This window comes from Rhinoderma darwinii, chromosome 5 (genome assembly GCF_050947455.1).
Source record: "Rhinoderma darwinii isolate aRhiDar2 chromosome 5, aRhiDar2.hap1, whole genome shotgun sequence".
In the NCBI taxonomy this organism is placed as follows: domain Eukaryota; kingdom Metazoa; phylum Chordata; class Amphibia; order Anura; family Rhinodermatidae; genus Rhinoderma; species Rhinoderma darwinii.
Genome location: NC_134691.1, coordinates 119,311,380 through 119,329,141, shown reverse-complemented (window position 1 = coordinate 119,329,141; position 17,762 = coordinate 119,311,380). Strand labels below are relative to the sequence as shown.

Here is a 17,762-nt window from a genome sequence, read left to right as displayed (position 1 = left end):
CTCGAGAGATCACGCTGTGTCGTCACTCACTTCCTGCCCCAGGTCCTGCATCGTGTTGGCCACATCGGCACCAGAGGCTACAGTTGATTCTGCAGCAGCATCAGCGTTTGCAGGTAAGTAGCTACATCGTCAGAACGCCCAGCTAGTAAAAGTAGTAAAAACGCCCCGATGTACACACATAATACACGCCCAGTTTTGCATAAATACAAAAATGGTCATAACTTGGCCAAAAATGCTCGTTTTTTAAAAATAAAAACGTTACTGTAATCTACATTGCAGCGCCGATCTGCTGCAATAGCAGATAGGGGTTGCAAAATCTGGTGACAGAGCCTCTTTAATGTTCAAAAGGGGTACAAGGGACATCAACTTTCCAGTCAGTATGCAAAAAAAAAAAAAAAAAAAACTGTAGTAACTTTAAAGGATCTCGTTTTTCCGGTATTAAAACAGTGACCACAGAGCTGAGAGTGACTTTTTTTGACAAGATGTCTAGAACCGAGTCACTGGATTTATACTCGTTTCTTTAGCACCATATGTTTTAAAGAGGATCTGTCACCAGATTTCACAATACTAACTGCATACATTATTACCCAATGCCTTAGACCTGATGAGACTGATGTACTTACTTTGAAAATTCATGTAAGAATGGCTGTATATTAAAAACGGTATGGTATATTAAAAATTATCTTTTATTAGTATAATTGTTTTTTCTTGATAGAACTGAGAGGGCATGCTGGTTTAGGCGCATATATGTAAAAGGAACACATGGTCAAACATATCCGTGAGGAAGAAGGCCGTTTAGCCTTTGAAAGACAAAGGAGTTTTAGTTCCCTCTCACTCTCCCTACTTTCACTGTGACTTCACAGCTACTGTGTGCACTGGCTGCACATGAGACACCAACGGCCGTAGTAATCACTCTTTGATGGAGTTCTCGGATCCTCCTATTTTTTCCTTATTTGAAATACCAAAGCTTTGTCAATATCAACAAATCGATCACTAGCTCTACAGAATAGCGATATTTTCAGTACGGTGAATGCGGTGTTCTACTATACCATTTTGCTTCAGGTTCTAAATTTACTTAGATTTAATCAATATTAGGCGAAGGCTACATTCAGACGAGCATAGCTAACCTTGGACGTGAAAAACTGCAGTTTTTCACGTCCGAGGTTCACACATGCGGGACGCGTGGTCACGGATCCCCCATAGACTAGAGTCTATAGAGGGATGCGTGACACGCAGGAAAATAGGATACGTCCTAATTTTTAACGTACCCTTCACACGCTCTGTTGAAACAACGGTCGTGTGAACTCATTCAGCTTACAGCGGCGTTTTGCAGCTTCCATGCATACTAGAAATGTAGAAGCTGAAACGCAAAAAAAAATAAAAAATAATAATATATATATAGTTTTTTAAATAAAACTACATCAGGAAAATGTTTAGGAAGCCCAAACAAACAACTTTTTTTGGATAGCCTTCAAAAAAAAAAAAAAAAAAAGGAATGTGGTGCAAGAACGTGCATCAAAGACTGAATACAAACTGCCATAAAGGGCAAACTACAGGGAAGATTAGTCCATTTTCAGAATGCATGGTGCCATATACAGCAGCCTGTGTTCTGAGCATGGGACAGGCTGCTGTTAAACATGCTGGGTCTGTTCGTTTGACAGGAAAGCTGCTGGGTATCTGAATTTCTGTCCCCGGTCAAGAAATGTGATGTATGAATGCACAGGCTTCCAGTATCCGTAGTTTCAGTTGCTGCACATCTCGTATCTTCACAGCATAGACAATTGCCTTCAGATGACCCCAAAGATAAAAGTCTAAGGGGGTCAGATCGGGAGACATTTCTTCTGCGGTGTTGCTATCGGTGTGTGAAGAGTGGGAGAAGAGGGTTGCATTGACAATCCAACACAATGGGCAGCCCTTTGAACACATTTTATAAGTGGTCAGAAACTTGTAAATAACTCATGAAAGAATAAAGTAACGTTAAAACCAAGCACACCATTGTTTTTCTTGTGAAATTCTCGATAAGTTTGATGTGTCACATGACCCTCTTCACATTGAAAAAACTAAAGCTGAATACAAAATGTCCGACTTCAAAATGGCCACCATGGTCAACACCCAGTTTGAAAAGTTTCCCCCCTCCCATATACTAATGTGCCACAAACAGGAAGTTAATATCACCAACCATTCCCATTTTATTTAGGTGTATCCATATAAATGGCCCACCCTGTATGCATGTGTGTATGTATGCTAACAGTCCATAACTTTAATTTACACAATGGATTATTTTTATTTGTGAAACAAGGATAATCTCTTTGAAGTTTACCTAATTTATCAGAATAAACGGTCATATGTGTGTACATGAGGAATAACACTATTTATGGCCAATATATGACCAGTATTCGGCATTTATTTTAATTTGTTTTAGCTGTTTCCTCTGCAGGCTCTCTAAAGGCCCTTTTACACTGGCCGAAAATCGGATGGTGCAGCGAGCGCCGATCAACCAGACATCGTTGATCGGTGCTCGTTTTCTCCTGTCACATGGATCTATGTATGGGGACGAGCGGTCGTTACTCCGATCGCTCGTTCCCATACCTTATTATAATGTCGGCAGCGCGTCTCCCCGTTTACACAGGGAGATGTGCTGCCGACAACGATAATATTTGACTCTTTTAAAACGATACTACCAGCAGATGATCAAGCGTTTGCTCATTCATCTGCGGATCACTGCCCTGTTTACACAGGACAATTATCGGCAACGAGCGTTCTAAGAACGTTTGTCTGCCCGATCACCCAGCGTGAAACCCCCTTAATTCTACGTTTTGAAGAGACACCCCCACCTCCCCCTCCTGCAGTCCGTCTCTTCTGCTCTGTAACTAGAGATGGATTTTACTTGACAACAGGGGTGGCCCGCAGATTACACGAAGGGAGACACCTAGTGGCAGTAGTTTCACAGAGAATTTGCATGGATAAAACTACATTTTAACCGTAAGTAAATTGATCTATATCAGGTATACTATTAGATTAGCATAAGTTGTTTAAATGAGCACTAACGGTTCAAAGTTTTAATCAAACGTACATGGAGCACAGAGTCCCACACAAATAGCACAAAATGCAAGATAGGTACGGTTTAAAAAAACAGAAGTATAACTAGCCAGTAGGGTTGCACGATGCATCGAAATATCGATACTATTTAGATGGCGTGCACCCTGAAACGGTTCAATACCGCTAATTCATGTATTTCGCTCAGCATGAGGTGATGCGGCCGACACTGCACTAATAAGCGCTGGCACTGAAGACCGAGAACATGGTGGGCGAACTGCAAAACACCCCCATATTCTCTAGCATCAGAGCCGGTACAGAGTAATGCGAGGGCCGCATCACTTCATGCTGACCGCACGCGCACAATTGTTGTCAGGAGCGGGGCAATGGCTGTATTACACAACCGCAGCGCAGCTCTATCGGCAGAGATCAGAGAAACCTCAGATCTCCGCCGCTATTCCCTTGAATGCCGCGATCAAAACAGACAGCAACATTTAAGGGGAAAATGAGAAGGGGGTGCCGCTTGGATCGCGTCACGGGGAATCCCTGTGTCCCGATCGAGGGACATATCATATATGGGCAGACAGCCCAGGGTCTATTGAAGGACCCCATGGCAGTCGGACCATACTTCCTGTTAGGGCATGCTTCGGTATGTCCTAACAACTGCCTGTGTACCAACAGTACACAGGGTTATGTGCTTACGTATAGATATATGCCTGTACATTAAAGTTAAAAAAAAACTAAAGTATTGTAAAAAAAAAAAAAACTACTCATTTTTTTACAATAAACATTAAAATAAAAGTCTAAATACATAACATTTACACATATTAGATATCGTTGTGACTGTAATAACCTGCACAACAAATTCATAGCGTCATTTATGATGTGTACGCTGTAAAAAAAAAAAAAAAAAAACTGCTACAGTCTTTCACTTATTAATGTGAGGCACGAGGTGTTAGGAATTTAGTACCTCCATGTGCCTCACATTAATAGTAATTAACCCCATCATGTACCTCACACATTAACCCAATGTTTTCCATTAAGACTGGGAAAGATGATAGGGTTAATTACTATTAATGTGAGGCACGTGGAGGTTCAAAATTCATCACATCAAGTGCCTCACATCAGAAAATGGAAGAACTTTTTTTATTATTATTGTTGGCCAAGTATCATTTTGGAATCGAGAATCACAATACCACACAAAGTATCGGCATCGAAGTCCAAATTCTGGTATCGTGACAACCCTACTAGCCAGGCAAAGCGAATATGAATTACACCGCTTTCTGCTATGGGATGCAATTCACTACCATATGTATTTCATAAACCATAGATAGGCATAGAATTTTTTTTTTTTTTGAAGGAGCAGATTTACTAAGACTGGTGTTTCATACGCCAGTCATACCCCTGTGGGCTTCAGAATAAGATGCAACAAATTTATTAGATTCTTTATAAAATTAGTCGTATCTAGTGCTGTCCATGTGCCAAAAAGTAAAATTTACGCCAGCTATGAGCTTTAAAATAAATTTCCTCTACCAATTTCTTGTCGAAAATCATAGCGTAAGGGGCTTGTGGCCCCACACATTTACTAATACCCAGGAACTCTTTAAAAAAAGTGGCATGAGTGGCGTAAAAAGGCAAAAACCCACAAATTATTGGGCCTTCTTTCTTTCAGGCTGTAATACTGTGAACTGCCACTACAAGCGTGTGCTATTCAGTGTGAGCAGTAAAGCAAATGAAGGGGAAAGAGAACTCGTACAATCGCTGCGCTCCTTCAAAACAGCTGATCGGAGGTGGTGCTGGGTGTAGCACACCGACCAATCACATAGATAGCCTATCCTGTGGATAGGCCATCAATTTCCCAGGACTGGAAGACCCCTTTAAAGGTAAACAAAACAGGAAATTTAGGGGTATTAGGAGGGGAAAAGTTATCCTTCCAGGTAAACCCAACTACGGGTCCTTTTACGTGTTACCAAGAAGTATGCAAGTAGCAGCGAAACATAAGCACCATACCTAGTCCTTTAGCATTTTGAAATAACTAAAGGGTGTAGTAAACCTTGAGATAAATAGAGCTAAAACACAATGAGAACACCGACTTTATTATATTCCAATGGCTTCACAGAATACTGGTCTTGGCTGGTGTTTTGCACATACATTGCATCCAAGTAAGTATATCATGGCCACTAAGTGGACAAATTCAATTTCTATTAGACACCAGTACCAATTTTTTAGGCATACTTACACTGTTTACTATTCATTTTTATTTCGTTTTTATTGCCTGGTCACGAAAAATAGCAATAGTAGTAGTAACTGGATTGAAAAAGTGAGACTTTCTAGGAGGAACACCATAGGAGAGCATACCCATCATCCTGGGTCAATTTTTAGAATAAGACCGTATGTATGCTTACATCAGTAATAACCGTATTCCTAACCCAAAAATCACATGTATGATTTCTTTTTGCCCCACTGCAGGCTTCAACTCTGAAGAGACAGGCACTTACTACTGTGATACTCTCCCACCCAGGATCATTTCACACTGTCCCCCAACCCACAGTTCTCTCAGGCTCAATACTGTGATCAATCTACTCTTCCATAAAACTGGCAGCCCGTTTGCAGATTATCCAATCTCAGACGAAGCAACAGAGCGTATATGACATTAGAAAAAAGGTTTTAAATGCCAGTCTTAATAGTCTGAAAAATTGGTGGAAACTCCGACACATTTATTAGGAGGCAAGCCTCTTAATAAATTAGCTGCATTTTGACTGCAGCTGTGCGCCATACATTCCCCCAACAACATAAAAAAAAAACATATGCTCACCTCACAGATCCTCTTCTTTCTCCAGCTATCTAATCACTCCAAGGACCGGATGGCGAGCAGCTTCAGGACCTTATATACGATGCAGCACTTCAACACAATTAGTGCTGCGTCGCCCACAACGTCCTGCTGCTGCCCCGTGTCAGGTCCTTGAATGAGCGGCACTGAAGTGATGAGGGCGCCAGAGGTGAGAAGGGGAGTGGCGAGTAGAATTTTTTATTTTTGTTTTCTTTACTTAACTGCCTAATGGAATGGGCATGGAAGTAGTCTTGTCGAGGGGGGTGGCAAAGCACAGGCTTCTTCCTTGCTATGCCCCATAGAGTGAAATCTTCTGGCGTAATTTATAGTAAATTTGTGTCGAGGGTGGCGTAAAAAGGCAAACTTTTGGGCCCTTTTGCTGCTTTTATGCGCCAGAAAACTTGATAGATTACCTATTTGTTCAACAGGAAAACTGAGGGAAATCCCCATGTATATTTGTATGTTCAGGCAGGTTCCCCCTCTCTTTTACACACACATCTCAGTAGCATCAGTGAGATGTCAACTTTCAGGCTAAATAGTGGAGTTTCTTACCAGTTACAGACAATGCAACAGACGGGTATAGGGTGAAAAGCGTATAAGAAGTAGAGAAAGAGCCGTTTTTCTTTAGATTACAACGTTTACTGTCTTTGCATACACTAGTGACAATTAAAGGCTATGCAAACCTGTCATTTTTTTTATATGATGTATATATTTTGGCACATTAAAATTTTTTTAATATATTTATATTAAAAATGTTTTTTCGTTTTAGAGATGAAGCTTCTACGTATCTACTTTACATAGCAGCTGCATATCGCCACTTTAAGCCTAATCAGTCAGTGTGCTGGACTGTAGACTCGGCTGAGAGCGGTTCCTGTGTGCCTGACAGCTTATCTAACGTAACACCAATCAAATCTAGATTGTTGTTTTTTTTTAATAAAAATATATTATAAATATGTTTAATATGCAAAAATACATATAAAAAAAATAAAAAATAAATATAAATAAATAAATAAAAATATATTAAAAAAAGAAAGCCTTACATAGCCTTTAAAAAGAGGTTTACCCACAATTGGGACTCCATCGATCTCTAGAACAAGGGTCCCGACCCACATTCCGCCTCACTCCACGATCGATTTTGAATGAAGAGTCGGTCGGTGATGTGCCACACTATTTAAGGTCTATGGGGCCAACGGAAACAGTCGAGATCGTTGGGTGTCCCAGTGGTGAGGCCCCCAGCAATCATACATTTATCAGCTATCATGTGTGTAGGTGATAAATGTTTATTGTGGAAATAAAATTTTTATTTACCCTTTGGCACCACAGTCATTTTTTATTTTTTCCCCATTTTCATTTATTCCTCCCCGCCAGCCCCAAGCTATAACTTCTTTAGGTTTCGGTCGATATAGCCAAATGAATGTTGTAGTTTTTGAAATGGGAAAATACTGCGATTCCTCCATTGTTTGTTTGGTTTCGTTTTTACGGCGTTCTCCATGCAGAAAGACATGTTAAAGAAGGTTGTCCACTACCAGACAACCGATGACCTATCCACCGGATATGATCAGTGTGGGTCCAACATCCAGACCCCGCACCATTCAGCTGCTCTGGCTGCCTCGAGGCTCCAGACGTCCATGTCGGAAGCAGATGGCTACGGTCACGGAATAGCAGCCGAGCTGCAGCTGTGCTCCTATTCAGGTGAATAGGAGCAGAGCTACAGTTCTGCAGCACAGCCAATATGCAGTGTACGCAGCAAACTGCTTCCGGCTCCGTACACTGCATACTGTGGAATTACATCCGGTGACCACAGGCTGATGGGTGCGGGCTCCGGGTGTCGGACCTGCACCAATCATATACGGATAAGCGGAAGGGTAAAAGTATTCACCCTGGCGCGATGAACTTTACGGGGTTCTTTTTTCTCCGTGCAGAGTAAAGGATAAACAGCTCTCAAAAGTACTTCTAACAATATTTATTTGCACATAAAAACGACACATTTCGGGGCCCGATTGGCCTCTTCATCCGGTAAAGTACACTTGACTTGGCTTGACATGATTAAGAACTGAAAAGTTCGAAATGCGTAGGCGTTCTCTCCCGGGATTTTTTAATTTCTTGTTTTAATTTTGACTTAAATAAACAGTTTTGTATTTTTTCACATCATATCGTGTGCTGGACCTCTAAATTTTTTCCTTGGATTTCTACTAACTTCCGACATAGCCCTCTTGCCCGTGCACCGAATAATCTTGGAATGTGGCGCCTTTACTTCAGATGAGTGGTGAGCGGAACAATTTTTCTTGTATACTTTTTACACTTGTACTTTACCTGATGAAGAGGCCAGTCCGGCCCCGAAAACACGTAGTTTTTATCCTTCTGCTTGTGACATTTCTGGATGAAATCTTATCCAAACGGAACCCAGGCCGCAACTTATCTGAGCCCATAGCCTGACCCGGGCTTCCGTTATATCGCTAGAGTGGACGTTGCGCTCCTAGCACAACTATCAGGTCAGCATAATTGAACATGATCTTGTCCACCATACAATTTCACAGTTTCATGCATTATTGCGCATGGTGTCTTTCATTTTTGTTTATTTTCAATCAAATACTGATGACGTATCCATAGGCTCTTCTTTTGGTGAGAATCTGACAGATTATTACTTTATACCATCACCTGACCCAGATAACCCCTTTAAACGTGTTACAAATGTTAGATGGACATTAGCTTCATTCCAATGCCGTCATTTACTACGCATGATTCATTGTAATTAATGATCAGCAATAGTTCTATCATTTATGGGTTTGTACATTCACAATTATCGTTACTACTGCTCGGCATTGTACAAATCATATTAATTGAAACATGTAAATGGGACTGAGGTGACATATAACAGTAATTTGTAATAATAAAAGCATCTTTTTACCTTTATCCAACATATTATGGCTCATACCTGTGCACACAAGTTTATCTATTCTTCCTTTGTTCCACTTTAGTAGATCTCCACCTTTTCCACAGCCCAGATCAAGCACTGCAATATTCCGGTTCTTCTTCTCCCGTACTCGATCCAAAAACTCACCTAAGGAACAAAGGATAGACACATTTATCAATAATCATTTTTTTTAATAGAAGCATCAGCGGCGGGTAGGGATCCCTGCTAAAGAGGAGGCTGTCCCATAATCTTCAGAGTGTTCTCCACTTGTCACAGGAGTGCATGTTATTGTGATGCTTGAGAGGCAGAGAAGACGATGAGGATTATATGCCCGGTGAAGAGGAGACCGAGCAGATAAACCAGAGGAGCAGTAAAATGGCGCATGTATGTCCACCGCTGAACAAAGTAGGGAGGACTAGAGAGGGAGAGCTCAAACAACTTCTGACAGTGCAGATCTGTGACGTCACTCACAGGTCCTGCATCGTGACGGCCACATCGGCACCAGAGGCTACAGTTGATTCTGCAGCAGCATCAGCGTTTGCAGGTAAGTAGCTACATCGTCAGAACGCCCAGCTAGTAAAAGTAGTAAAAACGCCCCGATGTACGCACATAATACACGCCCAGTTTTGCATAAATACAAAAATGGTCATAACTTGGCCAAAAATGCTCGTTTTTTAAAAATAAAAACGTTACTGTAATCTACATTGCAGCGCCTATCTGCTGCAATAGCAGATAGAGGTTGCAAAATCTGGTGACAGAGCCTCTTTAACTTTATCAGTGATCTAGAATAAAAGCCCAAACTATAAGCTAGCGGTGCACTTACATTTCTAGTTCAGCAATTTCTATCCTTCATGGCTGTTAACCGGTAACCCAACATATACCGACTGACAGGTTTACCTTTCAAAATGTCTGTTAGCCCAATTTCACATGACAGTATTTAGAAACAATGTTTATACTGATAATATATAATTTTATTGGTACAAAATATAAAAAACAAGGGTGTAAGGCCAGACAGCACAAATCTATAGTTAAGTTGCTTATACTATATATCCACATATACTTTTTATGTAACCATTTGTTTGGGTCTGGTGCTGACTGCATCTTTGCCTTCAAATGATTACTCAGACCTGGGACTCTGCATATTATCTAGAACACATTCCATGTCTCCTGGGTTTATATATCTCATACACTATGTAGAGCACTGAATGTGCTTTCATGGTTGCAGTTACTCCAAGCCTTAGACTGGATTCACACGAGGTCATTACATCCGTAATTGACGGACGTATTTTGGCCGCAAGTCCCGGACCGAACACAGTGCAGGGAGCCGGGCTCCTAGCATCATAGTTATGTACGATGCTAGGAGTCCCTGCCTCGCTGCGGGACAACTGTCCCGTACTGAAAACATGATTACAGTACGGGACAGTTGTCCTGCAGCGAGGCAGGGACTCCTAGCATCGTACATAACTATGATGCTAGGAGCCCGGCTCCCTGCACTGTGTTCGGTCCGGGACTTGCGGCCGAAATACGTCCGTCAATTACGGACGTAATGACCTCGTGTGAATCTAGCCTTACTCATGATACTTCCAAAACACATATATATGTGTATTTATTATCCAACTATTGACAACTGTCTGGCCTCATCCGCTTCACACTGTGATAATCATCTTTGAATTTAATGTGTGTTTTTTATATTATGTACCAATAAAATTTTATATTTTATCCGTATAAGCATGGTTTTGACTCTATTTTTAGGTTTTTATTCGGATTAGGTTATGAGTCACTGCTGAAGTCACCCGTAGTCATGGGCGTTTTCGAATATATGCCCTCCCCCCATATATTATATATGACCTACTGATATCTATTTAGTATCTTTAGAGAGGGGTATTTAGGTTGACCTCCATATTGGTGAAGTATTTAAAAACCGTATCTGTAAACCAAAACTAGGAGAGGATCCTACACGGAAAAAAAACAGAATGGAAATATTTGCACCTGCTCAGTTTTTCAATCCACTCCTGGTTTTGGCATTTAAACACAATAAATATTTCTATGCCGCGGTCACCACAGCAAAAAAGGGGTTAAACGGACGAATCAGTGGTTTCTCCAATCCCGGCCGCTACATTAGCAATTATGACATAATAGTATGTCCAGGAGGGGTTAGTACAAGCTTGCTAAACAGAGCTTGAAAGGACTAAAAGTACTGCAGTCAGGAGGTGCCCACCACTTGTCTGTCACCTTTATAAAACAGTGACCTGAGAATGATTGATTTCTAGTCAGTGAGGTCGATGACAGTGATTCAGATTACACACATGATAAAAACTATCGCCTTCAAAAACCATTTCAAAAGACAAGCTTAGGTTGAGTTAACACTTCACTTTAAACATGTTAGAATGAGGAAGCCCCAGCGATAATTGCCACGGCTATGGTGTGATTAGCCCCTACAATAATAGGAGGAAAGCTGTCAATCAGCTGCGGTCGGGGGGGTGGGGGGAGTCCACAGTAGACGAACATGCCGGACTCCTAGTTCTCAGCGCAATGAATGCAAGTGCTGCAACTAATAACGTTAAAGACGATAATTATTTTGGTTCAGTCAAAGAAAGAAGTAAAATCTGTCGGCAGGTACCGTATTTTTCGGACTATGAGACGCACCTGACTAAGAGGCACCCAGGTTTTACACAACAGAAAATAGGAAAAAATGTCATATTTTACTTCATTTACAAAGAAAAAACTATTGGTTAAAATACTGTTTCACCACATACTGAAAGCCATAACTTATATTTTTCCATCATTTGAGCTGTGTGAGGGCTTATATTTTGCGGGACGAGGTGTCGTTTTTATTAGCACCATTTTTGTGGTACATGTGATTTTTTTATCACTTTTAATTTCATTCTTTTTAGCGCTATGGTGACCAAAAGACCACGATTCTGGGGTTTTAAATGTATTTGTTTTTTACACCGTTCACTGTGTGAGTCAAATAATGACATATTGTAAGGTTATGTGCACACATAGTGACCAAAAACGTCTGAAAATACGGAGCGGTTTTCAAGGGAAAACAGCCCCTGATTTTCAGCCGTTTTTTGAGCAACTCGCGTTTTTCACGCCGTTTTTGGAGCTGTTTTCATTGGAGTCTATGAGAAAACGGCTCCAAAAACGTCCAAAGAAGTGTCCTGCACTTCTTTTGACGAGGTTGTATTTTTACGCGTCGTCGTTTGACAGCTGTCAAACGACGACGCGTAAATAACAGGTCGTCTGCACAGTACGTCGGCAAACCCATTCAAATGAATGGGCAGATGTTTGCCGACGTATTGTAGCCCTATTTTCAGACGTAAAACGAGGCATAATACGCCTCGTTTACGTCTGAAAATAGGTCGTGTGAACCCAGCCTAATAGTTTCTGACTTTTACGGATGCAGCGATAACAATTTTTTAATTATTTTTTTATTTGTACATTGTGCTTGGGGAAAAATGGGAAAAGGGTTTTGTTTTTTTACTCTCCTGAAAACGTATTTGTTTTTTTTTTACACATTTTATTAGTTCCCCTAGGGGATGTGAACCAGCGATAATTAGATCGCTGGTACAATACACTGCAATACATGGATGAGTTACGGAAACAGCGTAACTCGCTGCGCTATGCTGTTTCCGTAACTGGCATAGTAGTAAATGGCAGTTACAGAAGCAGCGTAGAATGCTAGCATGTTTCCGTAACTACTATTCAGTTCTATGGGAGTTACGGAAACAGCGTAGCTCAGCGAGTTACGCTGTTTCCGTAACTCGACCATGTAAGCAGGAAGTGGCCGGAAGACAGCGGAGCCGGGTAAGATAGAACAGAGCTTAGGGGGCCCCGTTCTAGAGATAGATGCGGGTCCCAGAGGTGGGATATGTCAAATGTCCTTCATGGGAAAACCACCATAAATGCCGCGATCGCTATTGACAGCGACATTTATCTAAACAGCCAGGAACAGCACCATCACTGTTCCTAGCCGTTAGTGCAGCATGTCAGTAGCTGACACCCGCAGTGTATGGAGCGGGCTGAGCATAAGACGCAGGGACTTTTTAGCAATATTTATTCGTGCTAAAAACTGCGTCTTATAGTCCGAAAAATACGGTAATCATACGATCAAAAATAAAATAGTAGATATAGAAGATCTGTCTAGAAGAAGTAACATAAGACTGTTATGATTTCCAGAAGAAGGTAAAAATGACACAATCATTTGGACAAAACTGGATTAAAAAAAAAAAAAAAAAAAGAAAAAGGGATTGGAGTTGAAAATCTGACCCCCTCATTTGGAATAGAGAGAGCGCACAGGGTACCAGCAAGACCCCTCCTCCTGAGTCCAGACCTAGAGCTATTATTGTTAATAGCATTAACATTATGGACGTAATGACCTCGTGTGAATCCAGCCTTACTCATGATACTTCCAAAACACATATTATCCAACTATTGACAACTGTCTGGCCTCATCCGCTTCACACTGTGATAATCATCTTGATTTTTTTATATTATGTACCAATAAAATTCTATATTTTATCCGTATAAGCATAGTTTTGACTATTTTTAGGATTTTATTCGGATTATGTTATGAGTCACCGCTGACGTCACCCGTAGTCATGGGCGTTTTCTAATATATGCCCTCCCCCCTTATAATATATTATATATGACCTACTGATATCTATTTAGTATCTTTATAGAGGGGTATTTAGGTTGACCTCCATATCGGTGAAGTATTTAGAAACCGTATCTGTAAACCAAAACTAGGAGAGGATCCTACACGGAAAATAATAGAATGGAAATATTTGCACCTGCTCAGTTTTTTCGATCCACTCCTGGTTTTGGCATTTAAACAATGCCGTGTGAAAGTGTCCTAAAACACATTAGCTAACATTAAGACCGGCCTACATTGGGCCTTCAGGACAAAGCTATTTTTTATTTATTTTTTCATTGCTGCATTCCTGGAGCCATTATGTTTCTATTTTTTAGTCAACGTACGATAGATTGTTTTTTTTTGCGGGACAAGCTGTAGTTTTTATTGGCACAATTTTGTGGTTCATATAAATTTGTAACTTTATCCATTTTTTTTTTTTTTGAAGGGGGGGGGGGTGGAAAAAACCAGCACATCTGCTAAACTGGAAAAATAATATGTTAACATTATTTTACCAGTCGTTATAGTGGTTATCGTTCAAAAATGGTAAGCCGTATAAAAAAATAAAAACAAAAAGATAACAAAAAACACATAACTACTTACAATAAATATTTCTATCCCGCGGTCACCACAGCAAAAAAGGGGTTAAACAGACGAATCAGTGGTTTCTCCAATCCCGGCCGCTACAACTAGCAATTATGACATAATAGTATGTCCAGGAGGGGTTAGTACAAGTAAAATTCTGGGCTCTAGAGATGGAGACAATATCTTAAAAATATCAGAATGATGCAAAAATTGCCAACTACCCAGACTATTCATATGAAACTCAATTGAAAAGACAGGAATATGGGCAAGTTAAAAAAAGATTGATAGAAGTAGGAATCAAATATTCTCTGATGTACCCAGCCAAAATGAGAATTGTCTAGAAGGATAAAGTTATTTTTTTCCCCTCACAAGCGCAGGTAACTAAGTGGTTAGACTCTCAAGGTTTGTAAAATTATGGTTTAATGGTTTGGGGTTAAAATCAGGACATATGCTTAGGAAAGAGACCTGTTAGGAAAGACAAGTCGACTAAGGGGGGGGGGGGAGGGGGTGGGGGTGAGACCAGCCTGGGAAGGTTAGGAAATTATTGTCTTCACTTTTATATATTTAGAAAAAAATGGGATAGGAAAGTATATTAGGGGATGGGGGGGATATTTGGGGAAACCAGAGGTTGCACAGAATTCTCCCCTTCATGTAAGGGGCGTTAGTTCTATTATATATTTAAATAGTTACTGGGTGGAATTAGATAAATATAAATATATATTAAAACACGATTGGATAAAGATAAATAACATGCCTGTGCCACTTTTCTGCTCATACGTGGCGTTACAAAAAAAGGGATTTGTGTAGTCTGTAAATGTCATTAATGGTAAAGTAAGAATGTAGGTAAATTTCAATTTGGGAGGTTTAGGAAGTTGGCATGAGAGTTATAATTATTGGACACGAACAGATGAGTACGAGAATAGTAGTATGGAATGTTAGGGGTATGGGGGAGAAAATAAAACGATTTGGAAATATGAGTAACACAATTTCACTCTACACGAACCACCTATTCTAGGAGTGTGTGTTCTGATTCAGAGGTGTGCAATGTTAAACAGATAGATAATGAAGGTCGATATATATTCTTACACTGCAGGCTTAAAGATGTAATTCAGTAGTGTTCCATAAATCATGTTCCTTTACTACAAATAAGAACAATTGTCCAGTATTGATAATTGGTGATATGAATAATGTGATGGAGGAAAAGCTGGACAGGATTAGGATCTCGAGTGTCAGTAAACACTCAGCCAAAACTCCTTTATCAAGAATATGTGCCGAACTGGGCATAGACGACGCCTGGAGATTAATGAACCCCACGAAACTAGCGCACTCATGTTACAATAATTCCCATAACACTATGTCTCCTATAGACCTGTAAGTGGCTCACATAGATTTACTTCTACATAGGAGGATACACAAAATCAGCCACCTATCAGGGCACTTTTCATCCAGTTGTTGAAGTTCCTTAGGTAAAAGATTCGGGACTGGCTGCGTTCCTTTAATCCACACTCCTGGAGCTCATTATAATGTGCCGCCACCGCTGAGCTGTGACCATCGGCTGTCGACTATCCAAAGAAATGAGAAAAAAATAGCAAGATGAAAAGGAACAGAAAGAAAAACAGTCATCTCTAAATTAGAACCACAGCACTGCTGCTTTATGAAGGAAACTTCTCAATAAACAAAACATTTATATATAAAAGAGTGCCACCTTGTAAGCTGGTATACGCAGTGGAATTGCTGCGGATTCTCCATCCTGGGTTTGTGGACCTAAAATCCGCAGCGTATTACAGTAGTGATAAAGGGGATGAGATTATCCACAAACTGCTGAAAACATACGTGCAGAAAATGACCTGCCGCGTGGAGTTTTAAAGTCGCAGAATGTCAATTTAAGCTGCGGAACGGTCACATATTTTTTTAGTTCAATGGGGAAGTAAAATTCTAAAACAAATAGCAAGTCTTGCGTTATTTTCTGAGGAAAAACGGCGGATTCACAGCAAATACTTGAGTTGCATAACACATTATTATTGATTTATTTTTTCTCATCTGGTGTCCGCAGCAGCAATTCCAGCCGAAAGTCCGCACTAAATCATGTTTGATTCTGCCGGAATTCCCTGCGGTATCTAGGTAAGATGTGCTGCAGAGTTCTCCGAAGGAAATCCAATCCATGTGCAGGGGCCTTAAGGTGTGTTCACATGCAGCAGCAACAAAACTGCTGCTATGGAAAACGACATTGCGGTACACGGTTCACTTTTTTGTGTGATTTCAATGGGGGAAAATCATACAGAAAACGGCTCTGCGTAAATGTGAGGATTTGTTTTCTTCTTAAATAGCATTCACTAAACGTAAATTACCACATCATATTTATCATACAGCGTCCACCATCCAATGTGATCAATTTGACGCAGGTTCTGCCTGTCTGGTCTAGTTTAAGCCTGTCTAAATTTAAGACCGAATTACAAACTCTTCCCTATTGAGTTAATAGAGCAAGGACATAGCTTGGGTTTCTGTTCTCCACTCCCTGAGAACAATGTGAGGGCAGTGCTTGAGGAGAAACGCCTGGTCAGTCAGCCTCTCCTATAGACAGTGGTTTTTAGTGACACTACTAATTAACCCCTAAATGATTATTCCCAGATATTTATGGCATATCCATGGGGTATGCCATGTGTCTGATTAATGCAGATCCCAGCTCCAGGACACCTATCTCTAGAACAGGGGTCACCCCGACCCATATTCCACCTCATAAGGCCACTTCATCCAGGTAGAGAATGGAGAGGTGGCCGCACCATGTGGATATGCCATAAATGTCCACGATGGGAATAACCATTTAAGGACCTACCCTATTTCGGCATAATGAATTGCAGTAAATTTCTCATCGCGAAGAGAGCCATAACTTTATTTTTCTGCACACTTAGATATATTAGGGTTTGTTTATTGCGGAACGAGTTGTATTTTTAATGGCACCATTTTCAGGTACGTATAACACGACAAACTTTTTTCGGGAAACTGCTGTATTTTGCCATTTAAATTTACGCCGTGCACTGTGTAGCATAAAAAAACATGTTACCTCTATTCTATGGGTCGGTAAAACTATGGTGATACCAAATATGTATCGTTTTTCTAATGTTTTACAAATTTTGCACAATAGTAGCACATTTCATGGGAAAGAAAAATTGGTTTTATATCGTCGGATTCCAAGTACCATAACTTTTTTTTACTATTCCATCAATGTGGCCGTGTGAGGGTTTGTTTTCTTTGGACGAGTCATTTTTTATAGCACCATCCCTGGCAATCGCACATATAAATTATTAACTTTTATTTTTGTTTTTTAGGTAATGGAAAAAAAAAAAGCAATACCGAAGTTGTTTTTGATCGCTTATAAAATGCTTTGGTATACTCAGTGAACGAAAGCAATTTTGACTGTCAGTAATAAACTGGCACAGCGTAATAGGCATATAGCCATTGCAACCAATGGGCATTTCGCAGGGCGCCGATGGGGTGAGCGAGTCCCCCTCCTTCTGTCCAACCACCTAAGGATTAAACAACTTGATCTGAGTTATAACAGATACTGGATATTTCAGCAAGAGGACGGTAGCATAATCCAGGCGGTACCCGATGCAGATGGTGTGGGCACAGCTCCTGTGGCATCCTCTGGACTTACCATTAAGTCCTATTGCAGTCAAAAGATCATGATTAGAAAGTAATGCTATGTCCATTTGTAGTAACGGATTAAAGGAGAGACGCCGTATTACATGGCTCTGTAACTC

At 40.5% G+C, this 17,762-nt stretch overlaps 1 protein-coding gene across 4 annotated transcripts in view; it reads right to left on the bottom strand.

The window, feature by feature from the left end:
* Window positions 1-17,762, bottom strand: part of RNMT (RNA guanine-7 methyltransferase) — a 66,649-nt gene that overhangs the window by 44,458 nt on the left and 4,429 nt on the right. For all 4 annotated transcript variants that reach the window (XR_012847648.1, XM_075826467.1, XM_075826466.1 and 1 more), the window contains exons 3-4: window positions 15,428-15,563; window positions 8,802-8,927 (exon numbers count right to left, since the gene is read on the bottom strand). Coding sequence is in view for 3 of the 4 variants with exons in the window: in XM_075826467.1 (XP_075682582.1) it covers window positions 8,802-8,927; window positions 15,428-15,563 (262 nt within the window). In the remaining variant the exon portion in view is untranslated. The remainder of the gene's footprint in view (window positions 1-8,801; window positions 8,928-15,427; window positions 15,564-17,762) is intronic.